We start from the raw sequence: 24,093 nt of genomic DNA on the forward strand, positions 1-24,093 counted from the left end.
TTGCAGAAGTAAAGCGGGTACAAGGCAGGAGGGGGCCTGGATTGTGCTTTTACAAACTGAGGGCTGCTGGAGGGGAGAGGGGTGGGGGATGGGGTGACTAGGGGATGGGCCTGAAGGAGGGCACGTGATGTGATGAGCACTGGGTGTTATACGCACCTGCTAACTTCTTGAACACTACACCTGAAATTAATGATGTACTGCAAGTTGGCTCATTGTATTTAAATTATATATATATATAAAAAAAAAAGGTACCTCTTAAAGCTCTATTCAGCATTCCGTTCACCAGCTCTGTCAGGTTCAGGGCGGACAGATCGACCGACCTTGCAGGCAGCTCTGGAATAGATTCGCAGATCATGTCACTGGCAGGCTTTTCTCGCAATGGAAGTTCCCCATTTCTGACATTCAGGCAGACGTGCCTCCTCTTTGGACATTTACCGAACTCATACGCGCAGCTGGGCACAAGGAGTTCACAGATAAAAGGCAGTGTCCGCGCTCAGCAGGTGACAGCCGGTGGCATACGTCATGACAAGTTAGATAAGAGAAGTCCACGGGAAGGACAGGAACACTTTGTGAGTAATTTATCTCTGCATTTGGAGGCAGTAAGGATGGGTGGGAAATGCTCGGGTACAATGGGAAGCCCAAGGAAATCGCCTGAGTTCTCAATGGCTCAGCGTTTGGAAAGGACTACATATCTAACAGAAAATGCCCTGACTGGGTGCTGGCATCCCTGGGAGAAAGGTTTTTTTTTTTTTAAATCTGCAATTCTGATGGTTGGGCTCTATCCTCAGAGATTCAGGTTGAACAGGACTGGGATGTGGCCCAGACATCCCCACCAAAATCGTTCCACCAATCGGTCACTCCCCCAGACATTGATATCGGGCAGTCAAGCGGAGAGACAGTGCTAGGTTAAAATCTGCCCATCTCCTGGCTATTCCCTGAACATCTGGAACAGCAGCTGGCAAGGCAGAAGTAGTGGTAAATACTCCTCTTCGTGTTTTTACTAAAGCGGTCTTTTGCAATGCTTACTTAGTGCTCAGAGACTTGAGTGGCTCATAGGATCTGAAGACTGGGGAAGTGCTGCCCCAGGCTGTGGGGACTGCGAGTGGGGGTCCGGGGAAGTGGGGGAGCTCCCTTGGCAGCTGGGGCCACCCGCAGAGCCCTGGGGGAGGAGGGGACTCACCTGTGGTGTCGAGAAAAGCCACCCCTTTTTCCTTCCTCTCGTCTCCAAGGCCAGACACTGGGGAGAGAAAAGGCTTTATGGGAGACAGGGGAGCCTGCAACCCCAGCCTGAAGTCGTTGGAGAAGCCTTGGGGGTCTCTACGCAGCGGCCTTGGGCTCGGGGAAGGTCAGAATCAATGGCCCTATGAAAAGGCAGGCTCCTCTCCTGACACTCAAGTCTCCTTGGGCTGACCTTGGCCTCGAAATCCACATTTTAATAAACAGGCAAGTTCAGATCCCCAGGCAGGGGGTCTAATCTACCCCACCTCTCCCGGATCAGGAAACCAAGACTCAGAGTGGACAAGAAAGTTGCCGAAACAAGAGAGCCCAGAACCCTCTTCCTAAGAGCTGCAGAGCAGCGGCCTTTCCTGAACATCGGGCCACCTGCCCACTCAGTGGGGTTCATGCTATCAAAGAAAACATCATAGGAAATCTTGAAATGCCTAAAGCATAATTCACTCTTTATTCCTTCAACAAAGACTCACTGAAGGCCAAGCAATCATGCTGAGTGTTGGGTCTAAAGAGGTCGAGGGAAAGGGGCACGTCTCCACCCCTGTGGGGCTTACGGTCTGTGCCTCGGGCGGGAGGACAAACACGCACGTGTAATTGCACGTGAGGAGTGGCAGACAGGGCACGGCGGGAGGCCGTGAGCTCCTCTATTAGGGTGCCCGGCCTGGTCTGGGGGAAGGGGAGGGCCTCCCTGCGGAGGTGATGGAAAGTTGTGACCTGAAAACTCAGCTGTTTTGGACTAGGGGCCATTATGAGCATTCGGCCTTTGTTGCTATTCTTGTTGCCAAGATTCTGTTCCCTGTTCCATTCCAGGGGAGCAGGTGCTCTATGCCCATTCTACAGATGGAAAAACCAAGGCAGAGACAGGCTGAAAAATGTGTTCCAGAGGCAAGTCGGGAGTCAAGGCTGGCCTAGTTACCTGTCACACCGAAGACAGCAGCCTCTTTTTCCTTTTTAACGTCTCTGTTTCCAGACACTGAAATAAAAGTTCTCATGAATGAAATAGTATCGTGCAAGCACGGCCTCGCACAATTTATAACATCCTTACGAGTCACCTTGTCCAGCATTCCCTTTGAAGGATGAGGACATTGAGGCCCAAGAAAGCGAAGTGATGTACATACGTCCCGTATCCAGGTGGTGGCCCTGTTTCCCTCCCTGGAGTCCCTGGTAATCACCTTTCTACTTTCTGCTTCTAAGAGTTTGATCATTTTGGATACTTCCTAGAAGTGGTGTCGTATCCTATTCATTCTTCTGTGACTGGCTTGTTGCACTTTGCTTAATGTCCTCCAGCTCCATCCATCTGTTCTGTATGGCAAGATTTTCTTTCTTTCTTTCTTTCTTTCTTTCTTTCTTTCTTTCTTTCTTTCTTTCTTTCTCTTTCTTTCTTCTTTCTTTCTTCCTTCCTTCCTTCCTTCCTTCCTTCCTTCCTTCCTTTCTTTCTTCCTTTCTTTTCCTTTTCTTTCCTTTTTAAAGATTTTACTTATTTATTTGTCAGAGAGAGAGAACGGGCAGGGGGAGCAGCAGGCAGAGGGAGAAGCAGGCTCCCCGCTGAGCAAGGAGCCTGATGCGGGACTCGATCCCAGGGCCCTGGAATCATAACCTGAGCCACCCAGGTGTCCCGATTGTCTTCCTTTTTAAGGCCGAATGTTATCTCACTGTCTGTACATACCACGTTTTCTTTATCCATTCATCTGGGGACGGAGGTTTAGGGTGTTCCCGGCTTTTCCAGCAGCTTGTGGGAACTTCCATCCAGCTAACCTCTGCCTGCTTAAGCCAGTTTACCCTTTCAGCGGATATCAAGCTTCCTGGTTAAACGCTGAAGCTTTGGGGTCAGAGGTAGGTGGGGTCTGTGGTTCTGCTTCCCGACACATGGTTGCTGGAGGAGGTGGGTTACGTGACAGCAGCAGGAACTCTGAGACAGGTGTTTGTGATCAAACAGGTGCAAAGGCGGCACCCAGCCGTCTGGTGCTCTGAGTGGCCCTCCACCTGAGCGGTCACGTGATCGGGAATCGGGGTCATGGGGCCTCAGGAGCTCCAGGCTACAGGGGTGTCCTAGGCTATGAGATCTGCAGGACTCCTGCACCTGCAAAGCCAGGTTGGTGGGCCCTGTGCAATCTTACTAACCAAGAACTGTTCTTGAGCATGGCTCCCTCCACCAGGGAAACATATTTCCACCAGGCCTTTTTATAATTGCAAACCTGTGGGTGGGTTTTGCTAATGATATTTAAAGTGTGAACTGAACAGCCCTGAAGCAAAAATTTCAGAACGGGATGCCACACAGAAGCAGTTTTCAAATAAATTACCAGACGGATAATATAAAACTATTGTTCTCTTTTTGGATGAAAAGACCACCGTAGTAGCATCTTAAAGATAGAAGGTGTTGCCACTTTTCATACTTTTTTGTACTTCCTATTTTAATTACCTTTCATCCTTTATGATTACCTGTGGAGCGGAAATTGTTCCCATTTAAAGAGGAGGAAGTTGAAGACTCAAATAGGGGAAATATTTATTTAAAATTAAGCTGCTCATACATAAGAAATTGGTACAACTGGTGTCTGCTGGGGAAGGGAAGTGGTTGGCTGGGGACTATTTTAACTTTATACACTTGCATACCTTTTGCATTTTGAACTACATGAATATACTAGTTAAAAATAAATAAAAATGAGGGGTGCCTGGATGGCTCAGGCGATTGAGCATCTGGCTCTTGATTTCAGCTCAGGTTATGATCTTGGGGTCATGAGATTGAGCCCCCTGTTGGGCCCCAAGTCGGGCTCTGCCCTGGTCATGGAGCCTGTTAAAGACTCTCTCTCTCTCTCTCTTTGCCTCTCCCCACCACTCATGCTCTCTCTCAAGTGCTCTCTCTATTAAAAAAAAATATTTAAAACTGAAGAGTAATCCCCCCAACCCCACCCCTCATTATCCTGCTTGTTTACTAACAAGTTAGGAAAAGCAATTAGACCCCTGGATGTGTTCCTTTTGGTGCAATGCATTCAGTCTTGCTGTATAGCCAATTTCATACCATCAAAAAGAAAAAAGAAAAGACAAAGAAAGACGAAATTATTGCAAAGGTGATGACGGCACATGACAACGCCTCCCATTATGAAATCTTCCATGGCTCATAGAATGTCATGATCTTTGCGGATTTAATAAGATCATGAGAATCCAGGTGTGTCATGAACCGTAAAGCGAACAGCGAACCATGGAGCACTACATCAAAAACTAATGAAGTACTGTATGGTGACTAACATCATAAAAAAAAAAAAAAGTGCAAGAGCAACTCCCAGGAACTATTCCTATGACAGAGCTTGAGCATGCAATCTCCTGCTTACAGATAGAAAAAGTGAGACTGGGAGCAGCCAAAGAGTTTGTCCAAGACAGAATGAGCTGGGCAGGAGCACCTGCACCTTTACCTGTGGTAGGAAGGAAGGTCATGACCTTTTCCTTCTTGGCTTCTCCTTTAACAGCAGACACTGAAATAAGAAAGCGTTCATCAGAGAATTATAACCCAGATTTGACAGCAGAAGGTATTTAATTCAAATACTCATTTTAATGATGAGAAAGTTATGATCTGAAACAGTGACGTGTCTTGTTTAAAATCCCACATGTAGTTTGTTCATTCAATTCAGTCATCGAATATTTATTGATCAACGATAACAACACTAATGAGTGACAGTGTTGTTCGGCAGCTGGAGTTTAATAAGCATCGTGCGTGTTAGGTGCTGGGGATACCATGTTGGGCAAGCGGGTACAGATCCCATCCTTACGGAGCGTAAGTCTAGTCAGGAAGGCGGATGTGGAAGAAAAGAAGACCCAAGAATATTATTACAAAATATGTTGAATATTTTAAAGGGCACTTGGAAGGTGTGTAACAGGGGGCCTGACTCATTTCAGTGGTCTGAAAGCTTTCCCTGGGGGGTGATGTGCTGTCGAGATCTGGAGAACGAATAACACCTGAGTAGGATATAACTGGCTGGGGGTATTCAGAGTGTGGATGACAGTGTGCGCCCAGGGACCCAGGTGGGCACAGTTACTACTGTGAGCAAAGGCCAACAGTCATAGAGCACAAAGAATGGAGGAGACAGGGTATTGTAGGAACTGGTGATGGCGAGGCGGGCAGGGTCGTGTACAGCATGTGAATGACTTGGGATGCCATCCAAAGAGAAGTAGGAAGTCACTGCATAATTTGGGGTGGGTGGAATGAGAGAGAAGCCTGGGAGGTTACCTACTGAGATGTATGAAAAGATCACCCAGGCTGGTGAGGGGACAATAGACCATGGAGAGGGAAGAGGAGACACAGGGGCTGATTTAGAAAGCTCTCTTAGTGGTCCAGAAAAGAGAAGATAGAGATTTGAGCAAGAGTTGTAACAGTGGAGGTGAAGATAATTCTGTTGCAGAAATGGGACTCAGTTCAAAAAGTCAGAGGACAAAACCAGAAATGGGGAATTCGTATTGCCATTTGATCAAACTCATTTGATCAAACTCATTGGCTTAATTCAACAGCAGAAGTTGATTCCTTGTTTATATCAATACTTGCTGCAAATTGGTGGGGAACCTGCTCCCCACAGTCACTCAGCGACCAGATTAACGGAGCGTCACTGCCTTGTAGTTCTCCGTCTGGTCCCTGTGGGCTCCTTCGTGGTCCCTGAGACACTGGCTGCTGCCATTCTCTGAAGCCCAATGAAAACCCAAACTCTGTGTATACAACAGACACTTCTTGAACTCCGAGTGGACCCACCTGTGTTCCAAAGGGACAGGACACACGTAAGACCCACGCATAGCCTCACCGGAGGACCAGGTACCAGGAAGCCCGGCATGTCTATGATACTCTGGCCCACCTGGAAGCAAGCAAGCAAGCCCTTGGAAGAAAGAGGTTGGATTACTAGGGGCATTGATGCAGACAATCCTTGAGTCATTGGAAATACAACCTGTAGAAGGCTTTCAATAGCTAGGATAGGTTAGGTTATGCTGAAGTAACAAATTAACTCCACCATCTCATTGGCTTAATTCAACAGCAGAAGTTGATTCCTTGTTTCTATCAATACTTGCTGCAAATTGGTGGGGAACCTGCTCCCCACAGTCACTCAGCGACCGGATTAACGGAGCGTCACTGCCTTGTAGTTCTCCGTCTGGTCCCTGTGGGCTCCTTCATCATTGGTTCACTGTGGCTGTGGAAGGGACAGAACTGGAGGATTATGCATCCCTCTTATACACTCTGGCAGGAAGTGCCCTGCTCACTTTTATTTATAGCCCATGCCAGAATTCCTCCCGTGGCCCTGGCATCACTGCAGAAATCTGAGAGTCTGGGAGGGGGACGCATGCATAGTCACACACCATCAGTGTCTCTTCCATGGGTTTTGTGGCTGTTTAGCTGGGAAATACCCTCCAAATACAGCATCACTGCTGCTTATAAATAGGGAGATAATATCCGAGTGTATGGGAGCGTTCACATTCCTTCCTCGTCTGCAGCATGGTGTGCCAGTCACTGGCTCTGCAGAACCAGCATGACAGTTCAAGCTGCAAAGCTGAGACTAGTAAGAATAATGGTGAAAAGTTATTGAGTGCTTTCTACATACCAGGCACAGAATACTGCCCGATGCAGGTGAGGTTATCACTTAGTCATTGCCATATCTGCATGGGTAATAATCATGTAATGCCCATGTCACATACGGACTGCACAGGCTTGCTTTGAAGAGAGCAGAAATTTTGGGCACCTGGGTGGTTCCATTGATTAAGCGTCTGACTCTTGATTTCAGCTCAGGTCATGATCTCAGGGTTGTGAGATCAAGCCCCAAGAGTCTGTTTGAGATTCTACCTCTCTCTCTCTCTCTCTGCCTCTCCCTTCCTCTCTCTTTGTCTCACTCACTCACTCACTCTCTCTCAAATAAGTAAATCTTTTTTTTCTTTTTAAAAGAAAAGAACAGAAATTTGCGATTGGTAGAGAATGTAATAGACCTTGGAGAGGAGGAGAAAAGTTAAGAGAAAGTGCCCTGGGGTTGGGAAAATGTCTCAGGAGCTGAGCGTCTTTGTGGCAAAACGTATTTTAAGAAGTTCTGCCGTCCATTCGCAATGGAACCGCCTTTGGAATTTTCTTGAAATGTCGTGGTAAACATTTAAATTGCTTTTGAATTATGGGTAGATACTGGAATGGGGTTTCTTCTAAATGCCACCCTGGACTGAGACGGGCCTTACCGGGGGGCAAGAGGCTAGGGCTTTCTTGGAGTTCTCTTATTCTCATAAATCTGTTTACTCTCTGAATCTGCTTTCCTCATCTGCAAAATGGGGATAAGAAACTTAGCTCATTGGGTCTTTGTGAGGATTTAAGCTAATGAGTCCAAAGCATTTACCCAGGGTCTGTCACACAGTAGGTGCTCAAAACATACACCAGTCATTGTGTGTTGGCTGGTAACACAGGGACAGATCGGACGTGCCCTTTCTTCAAGCTGGTCTATAACTTAGAGGAGACGGACACACGAGCCATTAATTCACACTCAAGGCCAACTGAGCTGCATTCTCCATAGAGAGATTTACACTGGGGAGGAGAGAGAGGAACAGACAGACAGGCTGGTGAGTCCAGGACTTAGCACACTCTCCAGCAAAGGGATACGGGGTGAGGTGGGCAGGCGACAAGGCAAACTGCATGAGGATTCTTTCCTCTGGCACCTCGGCTGCTATGGAAACATCACCTCACCTTTCTGAGCCTCGTGTGTAAAATGGACAGAGTCTTGGCGACCTTGAAGGTATTTCGTGAAGATTAAATGAGATCCAGAAATACAGCACCTCGCACAATCTCTGGACTAGGGTAGGTACTTACGAATCTTAATTCCTTTCTTGTTCTCTTTTTCTCTTCCTCCCCCTCCCCCCTCCATCTCCATCCCGGGGCCCCCACATCATAGCAGAGGCATGAACAGGTACAAATACATAGTTGAAAAATAATTATCCACATCGATAGAATGGATGCGTTTCCCTTTTTTGACTCCTGCTTCACCGTATGAACCAGTCTTCCATTTACAAAGAGGAAACACGCTAACATTTATTACCTTAAGAATGCATTTTTTATTGATTTTTTTTTCTTGGAGAAAAATGCATTTTTCCTTCTGTCTAGTTTTTCAGTTTTGGCCATTGACTCAATCAACTGTGTGTCTGGAGTGGGGTTGCCAAATTGAGCAAATGAAAAGACAGGACACCCAGTTACATTTGAATTTGAGATAAATCATGAATAATTTCCTTAATATATCTCAAGCGGTATTTGGAACTACCCTAGTTTGGAAAATGAGAGAATTTTATTAAAAAGAACTCCTTTTACCGCAGGCTGGAGGTGGTCCGACCCAGAAGTATTGCTTGGGGAAGTCTCTGCTTCACTGAACAGAATTTGTGGGTTGAACACATGAGCTGAGAACTGTGAGCGTCCCACCCTCTAGCCTTCAGAGAGCTCTCTCTCCTTGTTTAAGCATTTCCACATCACTGAGTGCCCCATCTAAGCTGCTGTTTGCTTTGAGCCCAATCGGACCCCAGAAAGGACCAATGAGAAGATGGAGAGAGATGTAGGCTGTGTATGGTGGTTCGTGGGGCCGGGGAGGCTCTGTCCACTCCGCAGCTTAGACAAGCACAACAGGCTGGATTTTGCCTGTCAGCCAAACTAAGGAGGTCAGGTGTTCCTCGATGACCCCTGGGGAGCCTAGTCCACTAGGGCAGGAGGAGGGGCTGGGGTTAGGTCAGAGACACTTGATTTTAATCTAGCGTTGGCCATTGACTGTTGCTGTCTAGATCAAGGCACTTGACCTTCATTCGGTTAAAAACAGTTGAGGGGTGCAGGGCATTACCAGCATGACCCTGGAGCCCGACTGCATGGGTTTGCTTCCCTACCCTACCACTCGCTTGCAGCACAAGTCACTGAGCCTCTCCGTGCCTCAGTTTCCACCCAACACTCTCCTGAGGACTAAAACATGTTATTTGTAAAATACAGTAAACAACGGCTGGCACAGAGCAAGTACCATATACGTGTTTAATCAGTAAACGTACTGAGAAGACATCGGCCCTCCAGTAGTAAGCAAGACAGACCCTATTCCTCATTCTGACAGAAATACAGTCCTCCAAGTTCTATCTTACAAAGACTGCATCAGATGTCCAAAAATTTACCCTCAAACTAAGTTATCATTTCAGTGCATTCCCCGTGGCTCTTATTGGATAATTATTCACAAATCATTGTTTTCTTCAGTGACATTGGCAGAAGGGCTAGTCGTATGACAATGTGACAATAATAATAATGTGTTGATGAGGGTCAGACTATGCTGACCCCGAATATGCCATCGAAGACCAATGAGAATGAACGGAGGCAGAAACAAACCTTCCCAGAGCCTCTCTTACCTGATTAAGACCAGAAACTTTTTTTTTAAGATTTTATTTTTTTATTTGAGAGAGAGCGTGAGAAAGCACAAGCAGGGGGAGCAGCAGACAGAGAGGGAGAAGCAGTCTCCCTGCACAGGGCTTGATCCCAGGACCCCGGGATCATGACCTGAGCAGAAGGCAGACCAACTGAGCCACCCAGGTGCCCCAGACCAGAAACTTCTAAAAATGAGGACTGTTATAATCCCCTCTTCCTGGAAAGTCACACCAAAATGGGTCTGCACACACAAACCCTATCTTACACCAAAATAATCCCTATCTTCCATTAGTTTCTCCATATCTTTATCTTTCCCCAATTTAGCACCCTGGGAGCTCAAAACCCTTTTTCTGTCCTTGTCACTTCCCCACAAATTTATCATCCTTCTGTTAAAATGATAGGTAAGCCTCAGGCCTGACCAGATCTTTTCATTTCATTTCTGGGAGGCCCGCCATATGCATATGACATAAACCTTTTCTCCTGTTAATATGTCTTTTGTCAGTTCAGTCTGCACAGCCCCAATCCCTGAACCTAAGAGATGGTACAGAAACCGTGTTTTTCACTCTCCAACAGTATAACTTATGGAACCTACATTTTGGGGCATTGTGTCTGGTATTTTACCTTCTTAAGCATCTCTTGGGAAGGACACAGATATTTCCATCATAGGAGAGCAGGACCCAGGGATCAGAGGTGGAATCCCCTGCTCGTGGTCCCCCAAGCCACTAAGTGGGAGCACTGGGTTTGAACCACAGTCTCTCAGACATGAAAGTCTGTTTCTTTTTTCACCATGCTCCCCTCTACCCTCTTCCCCTTCTACATACCACCCCGGAGTGCCACGAGTGCCTCGAAAGGCTTGATATTGTAAACAAACAGAACTGATCATTTCAAAGTGCTTTGGTGGGCAGAAGGGGTTAGAAATCCAGTCATGCTCCTGGGAGAAGGGACGAGAAGTGCTGTTACACCCGATGAGCCAAGAATCTGCCCAAGAGTCTTGTCAAGTGCACTCACGATATGTCTGCATTTTAATGGCAACACCCCTGGAGCTGGAAACGTGAATGGAGGGAGCAAAGCTGCTGGAGCCTTAATTAAACATTGTGTTGCTTCCAATTAACAAAGATTACAGATCCACCAAGGTTCGTTTGGCCGGCCAAGTAAACCTACCTTCCTCACCGTACTTTGCAGCCAAAAGATGCCCAATGAGATACAGACTAATGGCCCTGCTCCATGGAGAGGCGAAAACTCACACAGACGCCCCACCTCGTGTGGGGCGGCCCCAGCGAGAGCCTCAGGGTTCTCAGTACCTTATGACATGTTCCCTCGGCAACCTTCCACGCAGGGATCAGCTCTCTCTTCCGGCGCAGGACCCCGAGGCTGGGGGGTGCCGGACAGCTTGCCCAAGCTCCTTCAATCGCTGAGTGGCACCTGGCTTCACACCCGGACAGGCGGTCGGCTCTAAGGCCCGGGAGACAAGCCCGGAAGGCGAGCTTCTGCCTCTTTAAGAAGAGTTAATGCAGAAAGAGAAGTGAAGAATCTAGCATTTGTTGACTGTCTGATATGTTTGAGGAAACCAAGGCTCAGACCAGCGAATAGCCCAACAGAACACAGCCAGGACTAAAACCCCCCTGTCTGTTTTGCCACCCAAGTCTGTGATTGGTTGGCCACCGACTACGCATGGATAATTTTTAGATGTTGCTTTGCTATCAGCCAGTTTTTAGGGCTTTCTTTTATCCCCATTCCAATTTTTTTGGATTAAAGATGATGCTTCCTTTATCATAGATGTGAGGACGAGTGGTCCCCCCAGCGAATGACTGCATTAAGATTCTAATCAACAGTTTAAGGGAAAAAAGCCAGAAAGAGACCTGTGATCAAGGGGTAAAGTCTTAGCTTAAGTGCAATGTAGATAGTGGGTGATAGAAACTTCTCTCCTATCATTCGGCAACCAGGAGCCCAGAGCTGGGGAATTAGAGCAGAGGCATCCCTTATCTGGTTTCGTGCTTTGGGGAAGAGAGGAAACCAAAGGGTTTTAAAGCATCTACAATGTATGACTTACCTGTCTCCTGAGCAGGATAAATGACTTCAAAGAATTTAAGCAGCCAGAAAGATTAACAGCTGAGTCAGAGCTGTGGGGTTTATATGAGTTCTTAGTGAAAGACAGAGAGGGTGGGAGTGGGGAAAGGCTTGATAACTTTGCTTTAAATCCTTCGGAAAAAAAAAAGAAGAAGAAGAAATAATAATCCTACCAAGAACTCAGGGCAGTGAAACAGGATCAACTCCGTCGGAAAAAAATTGCCTTTGCTAAGGGGCTGAATAGACTCCGTGAGCAGAACCACAATGCACCGATTCAGCGTGGGATGGGAAGCCTCTTCTGACAGTAATTACGTGTACTGAAGGAGCAGAACAGGATCACTAGGTGATGATTTTCCCTTCCTGTTGTAAAGGTCTGTTAGCCAGGCATCACCTGGCATGCGGGCCGGCGGAAGTCTTCTGAAGAAATGGCTAGGTACTGTCGGTCAATTTTAGCAGGTGCCCGGAGCGGGGCAGGCAAGCCTCGCCCCACTGCAAGTTTTTGTAAGGCCTAAAATGGTGTTACAGTTTTAAATGATTAAAAAAAAAAATTGAAGTGTATTTCGTGACCTGTAACAATGATAGGAAATTCACATGTTGGTGTCCACAAATAAAGTTTTATTGGCACATTATGACGTGCATTCATTTACATGCTGTGTGAGGCTGCATTTGTGCTGAAAGGGACAGAGTTGAGGAGTGATGGCAGAGACGTATGGCCCACCCAGCCTGAAATGTTGACCATCTGGCCCTTTACAGGAAATGTTTGCTGACCTCAGGCCCGGAAGCACCTGCAGAGTCGGGTTCCCACTCTGACCACCCAAGTTCAAGGTTGATTTTTCTTCTCCAGGCTGCTGGCTTTCCTGTTAAGTTGTCACCTTGCTGTTCCACCCTGCTTCTCTGAACGCATTTCCCTTATATCAGCCAGAGAGATCTTGTTTTAAACAACTTCGCTGAGGTACAATTTGCATACTATTAAATCCACCCAGTTTTCAGTGTACAAGTCAATGGCTTCTAGATAGTTTAACAAGTTGCCTAACATGACCACAATCTAGATTTTTTTTATAATAATATTTTTTATTATATTATGTTAGTCACCATACCGTACATCCCTAGTTTTTGATGTAAATTTCCATGATTCATTACTTGCGTATAACAGCCCGAATATATTTGTCATCCCAGTAAGAACTTTGTGCCCATTTATGGTTAATCCTCCTACCCCTTCCCCAGATGCAGGCAACCGCTTACTTTTCATTCCTATAGACTGGCCTTTCCTGGACATTTCATTTCCATAGAATAACAAATATGTGATCAGAGGGGTGCCTGGGTGGCACAGTGGTTAGGCGTCTGCCTTCGGCTCAGGGCGTGATCCTGGCGTTATGGGATCGAGCCCCACATCAGGCTCCTCTGCTATGAGCCTGCTTCTTCCTCTCCCACTCCCCCTGCTTGTGTTCCCTCTCTCACTGGCTGTCTCTATCTCTGTCGAATAAATAAATAAAATCTTAAAAACAAAACAAAACAAATATGTGATCAGAGAAGTCTTTCTAAAGCATGAATCGGATCAGGTCACGATCTTGCTTAAAATTCTCCCATAGTCCCCAGTACCTAGACTAGAATTCCACAGCTTTACCCTGGCCCACAAAGGCTCACAAGGCTCCCCTCTTCTTACGTCTTTAGCCACATGTCACAGTATTTTTTCCCTTGTTCATAGCGTTGGAGTGCCAGCCCCCGATATTTCTCCCTGGCTGTTCCCTCTGATTGGAATGCTCTTCCCCGGTCTTCTCTAAGGTCTGGCCCCTTCCTAGCCTTCAGTTTTCAGTGTGAATACTGCCTACCAAGGAGTGTCTGTCACCAAAGGATGCTCTTGCAATCACTCTGCTTATCATTATAAATTCTAATTATTCTGTGTATTTATTAGCTTGATTATGGTCTGTTTCCCTGCAGAGTTGTCCGATTCATGGGATCCGGGCCCTCCTGTGTCATATTCACCACCGTGTTCCAGGATCTAGTGCGATGCTTGACATAAATATTCGTCGAAGGAGTGAATAAATCAGTTATTATTCAGCTAGACCTTTGATAAAACCTCCTTACCGGTCTTTCTCCTTTTTGATCCATCCTCCCTATTTCTGTCCGGTAGAAACATAATGCAAACTATACATGCAATTTACAATCTTCTAATAGCCACATTTAAAAAGTAAAAATGAATCAGGGGAAATGAATTTTGAGAATGTATTTTAGTTAACACGATATCTCTAAAACAGTATCTCAACATTAAAATCAATCTTGAAAATTATTAATAAGATTTTTCTGTACCAAGTCTTCAAAAGCTGGGGTGTAATTTGCACCTACAGCATCTCTCAATTTGGACCAGTCTTATTTTACACGCTCAATAGTCACCCATGGCTGGTGGCTACCATGTTGGGCAATGCCACCTTCGAAAATCAGAGTGATTTTCCCAGACCACAAAACTGACCACGTCACTCCCCCTTCACTAGCACCTCATCCCCTCTCAGATGAAGCCTGGGTGTGCTAGTCTGGCCCCCGCAGAGTTCCCCAATATCAGACACCGCCCCCTCCCTCCCCTATCTTCTGTCATCCCCGGATGTTCTGCTCCACCAACAGCAGACAGCCTGGCCTTCTTACTCTGACCACGTTCCTGCCACTCCCCTTCCCGTGGGTCTTGCTCTCGCTGGAAGGCTAGGAGCAAGGGAGAAAGCAACATGAGATATTAGTAAATAATTAGGAAGCCCTAGGGGCCAGGGTGAGGGACTGGGATTTAATTTAGCTGCTGGAAACAGCTGTGGGAGGGTTTCAGCAAAAGAGAGACATGATCTAATTCACGCTTTTAAAATAGGCCTTTGGCTGCTACTTGCTCCTTTCATCTACCCACACCCCAATCTTCACCTCATCCTTTTTTTCCCTCTTCTCTTTTTTCTTCTTTTTTTCAAAGATTTTATTATCTATATAAGAGAGAGAGAGAGCATGAGCGAGCACGGGGAGGGGCAGAGGGAGAGAGAGAGAGGGACAAGCAGACTCCCCGCTGAGCTATCTTGGGGTTCTGGGATCGAGCCTCACTTCATCCTCTTTATCTTCACCTCCAACATCCCCTCTACCAGGAAGCCTTCTTGGATTACCTCCCATCCCATTAAGGGTAGTGCATTCGTGTTTGTCTTAGCCTGCTGTACGGGGGTGATCTGTTTGCTTGTCTGTCTCCCTCAGGAGGCTGTGCATACCTTCACGGCAGGTCCCCTGTACTTCAAGTGTCCTGCACCCTCAGTCCCCACCCTAGAGTCTGACAGACACGGGACACCCAGCACTTTGACGACTGAGCGCACGAGTGTTTGTTTTCTGCCCTTGGTCTTTCATTCGGCTCTCAGAGGACTCCTACTAGTAGACTTTTTATTTCCTGGGCCTATCACTTTTTATTTATTACTCTGCCCTATTCAATCTGCATCTCAGATGAATCCTGGAATGTAGATGCTGGAAGGGACTCATTGGGTTTCTCTTTCTCACTCAGCGTTCCTTGAGCTCCTCCTCAGGGCAGGTGTCGTGCTAAGGACTGGGGGCACAGCGGTGGAGAGTTCTCGGTCCTCACCCCCAGGGAACTCACTGTCTGTGAGTCATGGATGATTACAACACAGCATGAGCAGGGACACACAGGAGCGTGACAGCACCAGAGAGTCCACCACACTTGATCTAAAGTGTGTCAAGGAAAGCTTCCTGAAGGGCCAAGATTTTAAATGACACTTGCAGGATAAACATTTCAGAGCTCAAGGGTGGGGGAGAGTAGTGATTCTGCAGACTTTGATGTGTATTAGAATCTTCTGGAGGGGGTGCCCGTGTGGTTCAGTGGTTTAAGTGACCTGACTCGATTTCAGCTCAGCTCATGATCTCAGGGTCCTGGGATCAAGCCCCATGTTGGGCCTTTGCTCAGCGTGGAGTCTGCTTGGCCCTCTCCCTCTGCTCCTCCCTCCATCTCTAAAACCAACCAACCAACCAAGAGATAAAATCTTAAAAAAAAAAAAATCTTCTGGTGGGCTTATTAAAATCCAGATTGCTGGGCGTGGCCCCAGAGTTTCAGTCTAGTCTGACTGGGGCCAGAGAATTTGCATTTCTGATGAGCCCCCAGGTGCTGCTGACGTGGTGGCCAGAGACAGAAGCTGCACAGAGACCGTGGACGTTAGCACAGCCTGGGAGCAAGTAGCAAAGGCAGGTGGTTCAGGCTGGCTGGAACCCTCTCAGGAGGTGGGAGAGGTGGGGGATGTTGTTGGAGAAGGATGAGGTCAAATCCTGCCTACAGGAGTAACACATGTTGCGACCCAGCTCTGAATAACCGGGTGAAGATCGGGTGAAGATCGCTTGCTCTCCAGGCTTGTACATTTCAGTCTGGGGAGATCAGTTACCTCCAACTCACTTTCTTCATCTGTGAAACGGAGATCACGACAGCAGCCTCCGCGGAAGGTTGTCGGGATTGAAGGGTCACAAGGAAAGAGCTTACAGCACCTGGTTGCTGGCAAACATTTGATCATTGTTATCATTATCTGCCTGGAAAGATCGCATTTCCGCACTTTTGGCTGATTGCCGTGAGACATGCCTGTTGTGCTCACAATAACACTTCTGGGTGAGGCAGGGGGAACAAAAGCCACAACCCTGGTCTGGCTTCTGTGATTTGCAAGCTGTGTGGCCTTGGTCAGCTGCTTAACCTCTCTGAGCCTCATTTTCGGATACTTAAAAACACAGTACAAAAAAGACAAATAGTGCATGATTCTGCTTTCATGAGGTCTCTAGACTGGTCACAATCACAGAGACAGAAAGTAGAATGGGGATTGCCAGACTGGGGAAGGGGTATGGGGAGTTAGTGTTTAATGGGGACAGAGTCTCCGTTTTACAAGATGAAAAGAGTTCTGGAGGCAGATGGGGGATGGCTGCCCAACGGTGTGAACATACAGGATGCATGGAACTGCACTCCTGAAATGGTCATTGTGGGCTATCTCTACTCGAAGCCCCGCTCACCTCCTCTCTCTCAAAGCCACTCCCATCAGGCATCAGACCAGCATCCCAGGAGGACTGACCTTATCAAGGTCACCATGACCCCCACATGGCCAATTCCTTCTCTCACTCAACTTTTCAGTAGCACTTGGAGCCACCAGTTGACCCCTTGCTCCTTGAGACCAGGTCTGCTCTCGGCATCCCCAGCATCACATCGTCCTGTTTTTCTTCTCTCTTCAACTGCTCTGCTCAGCCTCCCCTGCTGGGACCCCTCATCTCCCTGACCGCTGGACCTTGCCGGGTACAGTCCTTGGATGTATTCTTGCTTCTCTCTACACTTGCTCACTTGGGGATGTCATCTTGCCTTGTGTTATCTATATGCTGTTGGTCAATTGATCAATAGATAGATGACAGATACAGAGATGCAGCCTCAGCCCCTAAGAATCTCCCTAACTACACACTCAACTAAGTACAAAATGTTTCCACTAGATGCCCCACGTGCATCTCAAATTTAACATGTAAAAAGCCAAATTTGGAGCGCCTAGGTGGCTCAATTGGTTAAGTGTCCTACTCTCGATCTCAGTTTGGGTCTTGAACTCAGGGTTTTGAGTGCAAGCCCTTCATTGGGCTCCATGCTGGGTATGGAGCCTACTTAAAGAAAAATATAATTCATGTCCTTCTTGCAAAACCGGCCCCTTCCTTAATCTACTCCTATCTCAGTTGATGATACCTTCATTCTTCCAGGTACTCACTAAAGAATTTTACACTTACCCTGGATTCTTCTGCTTCTTTCACACTTAACATTCAATTCATCAGCAGACCTTGCCTTTTTGACTCTTCAAATATATCCACATTCTAAACACTTCTTACCACTTCCGGCACTGCCGCTCTGGTCCAAGCCACTCTTGGCTCTCACCTAGATAATTACTAATGTGGTGTGGCCTCTGATGAACCTCCCTGCTTCTGCCCTTGCTTTTGTTAGTGGATTCTCAATATAGTGGCCGAAGAATCTTTTGTTAGTGTAAATCAGGTCTAGTCACCTCTCTACTCAGACCCCTGCAGTGACTTCCCATCTGACTCTGAGTGAAAGCAAATGTCCTTATAATGCCCAGGAGGCCATTCATGACCTGACTTGCTGCTTCTCTAATTTCATCTCTTACTCCTGTTTCCTCTGCTAATTCCCTTGCCCTCCACTGGCCTGACACTGACCTGCCCAGAACCAGAAGATGAACTGCTGGGAATTTTTTCATACTTGATGTGGAAGCAAGATCCAAGGACAATTGGACTTTTCTCACGGGGGACACCTTACACGGCTTCAATGAGGGGAAGCCACTGGGTCCCATGACAGTTGGATGGCCAAGCTCATTGTTGGGAGCTGACATTAGTAGGAATGATACCTGGCTCCCAGGAGTATCTGGGATGCTGGGCTATGAATGGGCTGTTGCTCCATTTGTGTAGATTGAAAGAGATTTTCTCAGGGATATAATTTTCATGCTCTTTCTCTGTCGTACAGCTGCATGAGACCGGAGGTGGGTAAGTTTTGTTGGGGGAGGAGTAGGTCCTTGCAGAGTGGAGGCTCTTCTCATAACTGTGAAGTCAGCCACAGGACTTTCTGATGACAGATGTGGACCTTGGAACTGGATGATAACCTTCTAGAAGAAAAGCAGTTACCTACCCTGGTTCCTGGAGGCTACAGGTATAATTTTAACAATGAATCACGTTCATGGACACCATGACCAGCTTGCCCAGTGTTGGCCAACTTTGTCCTTTGACTTACAGATTGCATTGTGGCAACCTAGCTTGCCTTTGTGTATGTAGTGTTTTCAAGCAGGCTCATTTACCAGATGCTTCTGTCAGCCCACCCTGTGTCCCCTCTGCTCACCTCTGAGTTTACCTGCTATTGTGCTAAACAGGTTGCAGCCGGCCGGCAGCTCCATTGGCCATGTCTCTCTGCTCCTCTGCCTTAGGGTTTTGGCATTTTGGGGCTTGCTCTGCTGTAGCACAGGGAAACCTGACAGAGTAGGGGATTAGGCACCCCACGAGGCAACCCTCCACCAAGGAAGAATGCATGTCAGTGGATGAATGTCCCAGATTCCTGTCTCAAGGTGGAATAGTCCTTTGGTACATTTTACATAGGTTCTCATAGGGTTCCTGGTGGAATTGAGCCCAGTTGCCCAGGGATTAACTCATTCTTCATTGGCTTGTCTCCCTCCCTGTTCCATAATCCGAACTCTCAGTTGTGTTTTCTGGAATTACTTTCCAAATAAACTCCCTGTACCCACCATCTTGTCTCTATTATTTTGGAAACCCAAATTAAGGCAACCTGACATGCGGGCACAGGATAAAGTAAAAAACTGTCACTCGCTGAACATTTACTGTGTTAGATCCTTTGCTGACTTCCCTTCAGACATCAACTCAAACTCCCCACTTTCCAGATAATGAACTAAGGCATCAAAAGATTCAGTAATTCCCCAGGGTTTCCCACGCCAACTCCTTCCTCATGAGAAAACATCCCTTCCTACTTACTGACACTAGAGAGAGGCAGTCTGATGTGAGCTTTCCTGACTTCCTCCCCCACAGTCTCTCGGAGCCACCCATTTGTTCTTCCTCCCACATGGCTTAGGAGGTGAACCTTCTACAAAGGAAGTAGCATGAGGCTTGGGGTTGGGGGTAGGTGGTCCTGGGTTCCAATTGTGACTCTTCCACTGATTAGTATCTGACCTTGGCCAGGTCTCTTTCTGTTTCCGGACTTCAAGTTCCTCATCTATAAAGTGGGAGTAATCATGTCTTAAAACTGCGATGATTTGATAATGTTTCACTAAATGCTACACTTCCAGCCTGTGCATAGTGGCTGTTTCTGAGGAGGAGTGCAACCCACATCATGTACTTTTCATGGTTATGAGTTTCACTCTTTACTCCGTCAATCATGGTTTCTTTCTTGCGCCTTTATTCTCTTCCACCTCTCCCACTCAATTGCTTCTTTTTTCACATTTATTAATATGCTCACGTCTCCTCTTTCACTCCCTCCCACAACCAGTAACAGACCGCCTTGCCACTCCATGTCGTCCAGGAAGCAAACATCACTCGGCCCCATGATCATTGAAATGTCTATTTATTAATAAGTGGTGCAGTATTTGTTTTAAGATAGAACATAAAAAATCAGGTAAGAAGTGTTTGCATAATATATATGGAAATCAACCTAGTAAAGTTGTTCAAATATTGGACAGAGCCAGAATAGAAATTACACATACAGTTTAAAAATTACAGGAAATCATATTATAAAGAGCACTAAAGGCCACTTGTGGAAGAGTTGTGTTCCCGTGTAAGCCAGAATGTGAAGAAAGCCTACTTGTAGCATGGAGATAAATTCAGGGAGCAAGGCACCAGAATTCTATGCCGTTAAAGGGGATTAAAGAAAATACAATCCAAAATCAAATACAATGGATTCATGTCACTGGAAATCTCAATCCGCTCGGCAGAGACTGGTGTTTTCCATCACTGCTACATTAGAAAGAAAGAACAAAAGAAAAGGAAGAATAGCCATATCCCATTGAAAGCAACGTGGAGAGCATTTTTCTCTTTAAAACAGGAAATGATTGACAGATCTGATGAAGTAGGCCCATCTTTCTAATGTGATTTTTAACATGGGGCAGAGCCTGCCTCGTGTCTCCAGCAGTAAGATCTCTGATGTGTGGAACACGGCTGCCACCGTTCTTGGACGTTGTCCTCCCACGTGGATTCTTAACCCTCACAGGAACATGGAGGGTGGAGCTGTTCTCCCTTCCCTTGGAAAAGTATTCAGGGGGCAAATAGGGCCCAATTACCAGATCAGGTTGACTTCTCACTGGAGAATTGTGATCTTTTTAATATTGAGAAAGAGAAACACAACTGTTGTGAGCGTTTGGCCTCCCAAAGAATGTTTTTGCAGACTCACCTGCCTTTGCAGGATTTCCAAGGCCTGAAATAAGGGTCCAGTCTAGAGACAGAAGACCAGAGTCAGGAACCACATTTGAATTTGTTTGGATAAATCAATGACAGAAGATCCTGGTGGCGGGGTGGGTGGGTGCGGGGCGGAGAAAGATCGGCACTTAATGGGATTATCTGCAGCCACACCAAGTTCCAAGAACTAATGGATTCCACCATGAACAAGGTGAAAAATTTATGTGGCATTATTTTCTGCCACTGACAGCTGGATTGTGAACCCACTCAAAGGGACAGCTAGGACCCAGTGATTGGCTGAATGGAGCAGCTGACGTTGGCCCCCTCTGGGAAACCAATGGGTCTGATTGTTTTACTATAAAGTCCACTGGGCATAGGAGGGCAAGGCATGGGGGAGGACCGTAGGGTGTGATGTGGGAGCACTTCCATTGACCTGGGAGACACCATAGGGAGAGAATAATCTTTGAAGGTACACGAGCTTTGGTTACAATCCCAGCTCCACTTCTATAATGCCTGGCCTTTGGCGAGGTATTTGCCCCCTCAGGTTCAGTTTCTTCAACTCTGTGAGGGAGACATTAATACCACCCACACAGGATTGTGGTGAGGACCGCAGGAAGTCAAGAGACAGAACCATCACATACCATGCAACTCACAAAGACAGCTTAGGGTAAGTTTCTCTCCCCTTCCCGGACCTGTCTTGTGGGCAGAGTGGGACATGGGAAGAAAACACGTTCCCATTGTTCACTCCTCTCAGCCATCAGACTGTAGTCCATTTGACACATCGAAGAGGAATTACAAATATATTCCCGAGCACTAGGCCAGGCTTTTGACCGGTTAATTATAAGTCACCCTCAGGTTACTCTTGTATAGAGTCCACTTTGACTTAGTTCCCCAGAACAGGGCTATTTAGAGGCTAAGAAGACAGCTAGAATGACAGTCTAAAATGACTGCCATCTTTCTGACTTTGCCTTAGAAGTTTCTGGTTCAGTCTGACTCAGAAGATCGGCACATCCTTCTACGGGGTTTAGCAAGGGCGACTGGGGAGCCCTGCCAGATTCTGACAAATCTGTCCCAAGCACAGCATAAGTGGAAACCAACTATGTTAATCCTCATTGGAGCCAACAGGGAGGCCTGTTTACTTTCTAAAATAATTTCCCAGTTACACAAACATAAGGTGTCTTAAGCTGAATCCTGTCTGCTTCTCTGTAGCTTTTGGTGACAACTCTAGAGTACCAGTTGTGACCCAGCCAAGATGGGCATTCTCTTGGACAAAGCAGGAGAAACAAGGCATGAGACCCAGAGATCCCACTGCGAAGGGACACCTTAGTTGAACTAACGCCTTGGGGTCATATTGAGCCCCCCCCAAATCCCATCCCATTTCCTAAAATCAAACCCACTAACTTTTCTTCCAAGGCAAAATCCTGTGAAAGGATTGGCATGTAGATGAGGATACCACCCGAGGCATGGCTCTGGAGCTGAATAAGTCCAAGCGATGGGCCAAAGAGCTGAACCAGTCCAGGCTTGGTGGGACAAGGAGGGGACAAAGTAGCAAGGTCAGAGAAGTGGAGAGGAGTGCCTGCATGGCCATGAGGTTGTTCTTCAATCCTTTTCTCACCTGCCCATGGCAGCAGTGGTTGTGCCAGGCCTTCGGAGGTCAACAGGATTTGGGGAGAAGGAACACTGTCTTTCAAGGCATGAAATCAATCATATTCCAGAGATGGGAATAAGTTCCAACCAATGTGTCTGTTTAGCAGTTTCTCGAGTGGGCCAGGAAGTCCTCCTTCATCTCCTGGGCTGACACACAATGTTTTCTTCTTGGTTGCTATGTGACTGTCAGTTTTTGATCTCCAAAATCTGGACCAGGAATTAGGAGACCTGGGTTCTTGATTCACTCTGCCACCCAAGCACTCATTCAGCCACTGGGTGACTAGTGTGATTCCCTTTACGCTGAGCCTCTGCTTCCTGATCTAAGAAGAGAGGTGGTTGTTCTTGGTGATCAAGGTTTCTTCTTGCTCTGAGCATCTAGGAATCAATGAAATTGTATCTCCCTGCATCTAGGACAATGAAGCAAGCTACTAGTCACAATTTTCTTACAGCGCAACAAAGCTGAGGTTGTTGGAGGCTGGGAACTAATCCCCCTAGGGAGAGTTTGAGCGAGCTTGAACTCTTTCTTCTGGAAGTTCTCCATTCATTGCTAGGGTGTTGTCTGACAGACATCATGGCACAGTTAACTTTCCTCGCTGCAACCACTAGTCCCTTCATATTTCATGGTTCCTGCTACTTACCTTTGCCTCCTACAGATCTTCCTTTGAGAGAATGCTGCAACATGCGGTCTTGTGGGTCCAGTGGAACTGCCACAACCCAGCCACTGCAACCCAACAGTCCTGCCACCTTCATTCCAAGCATTCCTGCCCTTCCTTGTTTCATTTATAGAGATGCACTTTTTGAAAAAAAAGCCCCCATAAAAGTGCTGGAATCAGGATGGCATTTCCACCACTCTTTTTCTAAGAAAAGGATTTTCTGGGGGGTAAATTTGGAGTTCATAAATGATACCTACAACTGAGGCAGTGGTGTTCACACACAGTATTAAAAAAGAACACATGTGGCAGTGTCCAGCCACCACTGTACTGGGGTCTTTACATATACCAATTGTCTCATTTGAAAATCAAAACAGACCAGGAAAGTCAAACACTTGCGAGTGTCCTGAAACTCAAATTTTCATCCAGGTCATGTCTATGTCCTTCCTGTCTCTTGAGATTCCCACTGCTGGTTTCCCAAAACACTAAAGCTATGGAGCTAGCTTGGTCCCTAACATGGTCTCACCTGGGCATCAGGTTAGGGAATTTGTTCAGGGGGCTGTTGGCTCTGTTTTGAATAGTGTAATATCAGTAACACAGGAACGTTGAGTGATTTGGATACAAAGAAAGGACTTCTAGTCTTTTAAAAAGTTCATCTCCAAATAAGCAAGGCTTCAAGGACAAGTGAGGACATGAGGTAAATTCCTAAAGACGCCTGGGGTTCAGAAAGCAAAGAAAATCCATATGGTCCTACGTGCCTTGGGAGCATATTCACAGAAAACAAAGGCCAGCTGCGTGGCATCTTCTGGGGAAAGCCGGGGGTATGCTTGTCAGTACTGTCCAAAGTGCAGTCAACTTTTTAGACCACTGAACAGATTTCTTCTCTTGCTCCAGGAGAATTTGATTAGCAGAGTCCTACAGGCCGAGTGATACCTTTCTCTTGAAATAGATGTTGTGTCTTGGCTTGTACCATAAGCCTGTCTAGGCCAACACTATGAAATGGAAGTAACCCAGCTTCTTGTCTGGACTCAGTCACTGCAGGGATTTGGAGAGGAGAAGAAAGCTAGTTTTTCCCCGAAGAACCTTCTCAGATATTCTAGAACCTACTTTGTACACAGCGTATTTGGAGCTATAAAGCCCAAAGTACTGAACCCAAACTCAAAGTCCTCTTTCAACCACCCAGTCTTTCCTCAGCTGATG

At 46.7% G+C, this 24,093-nt stretch overlaps 1 protein-coding gene across 1 annotated transcript in view; it reads right to left on the reverse strand.

Moving 5' to 3' along the window:
- HHLA1 (HERV-H LTR-associating 1) overlaps positions 1-6,041 on the reverse strand; it is a 33,224-nt gene extending 27,183 nt beyond the window's left edge. Inside the window, exons 1-4 of the mRNA XM_040625603.1 lie at positions 5,963-6,041; positions 4,638-4,697; positions 1,181-1,237; positions 253-333 (exon numbers count right to left, since the gene is read on the reverse strand). Coding sequence (XP_040481537.1) covers positions 253-333; positions 1,181-1,237; positions 4,638-4,697; positions 5,963-6,041 — 277 coding nt within the window. The remainder of the gene's footprint in view (positions 1-252; positions 334-1,180; positions 1,238-4,637; positions 4,698-5,962) is intronic.
- Between the last annotated feature and the right edge of the window lie 18,052 nt (positions 6,042-24,093).

Source organism: Ursus maritimus, unplaced genomic scaffold, assembly GCF_017311325.1.
Source record: "Ursus maritimus isolate PB19 unplaced genomic scaffold, ASM1731132v1 scaffold_9, whole genome shotgun sequence".
Lineage (NCBI taxonomy): Eukaryota > Metazoa > Chordata > Mammalia > Carnivora > Ursidae > Ursus > Ursus maritimus.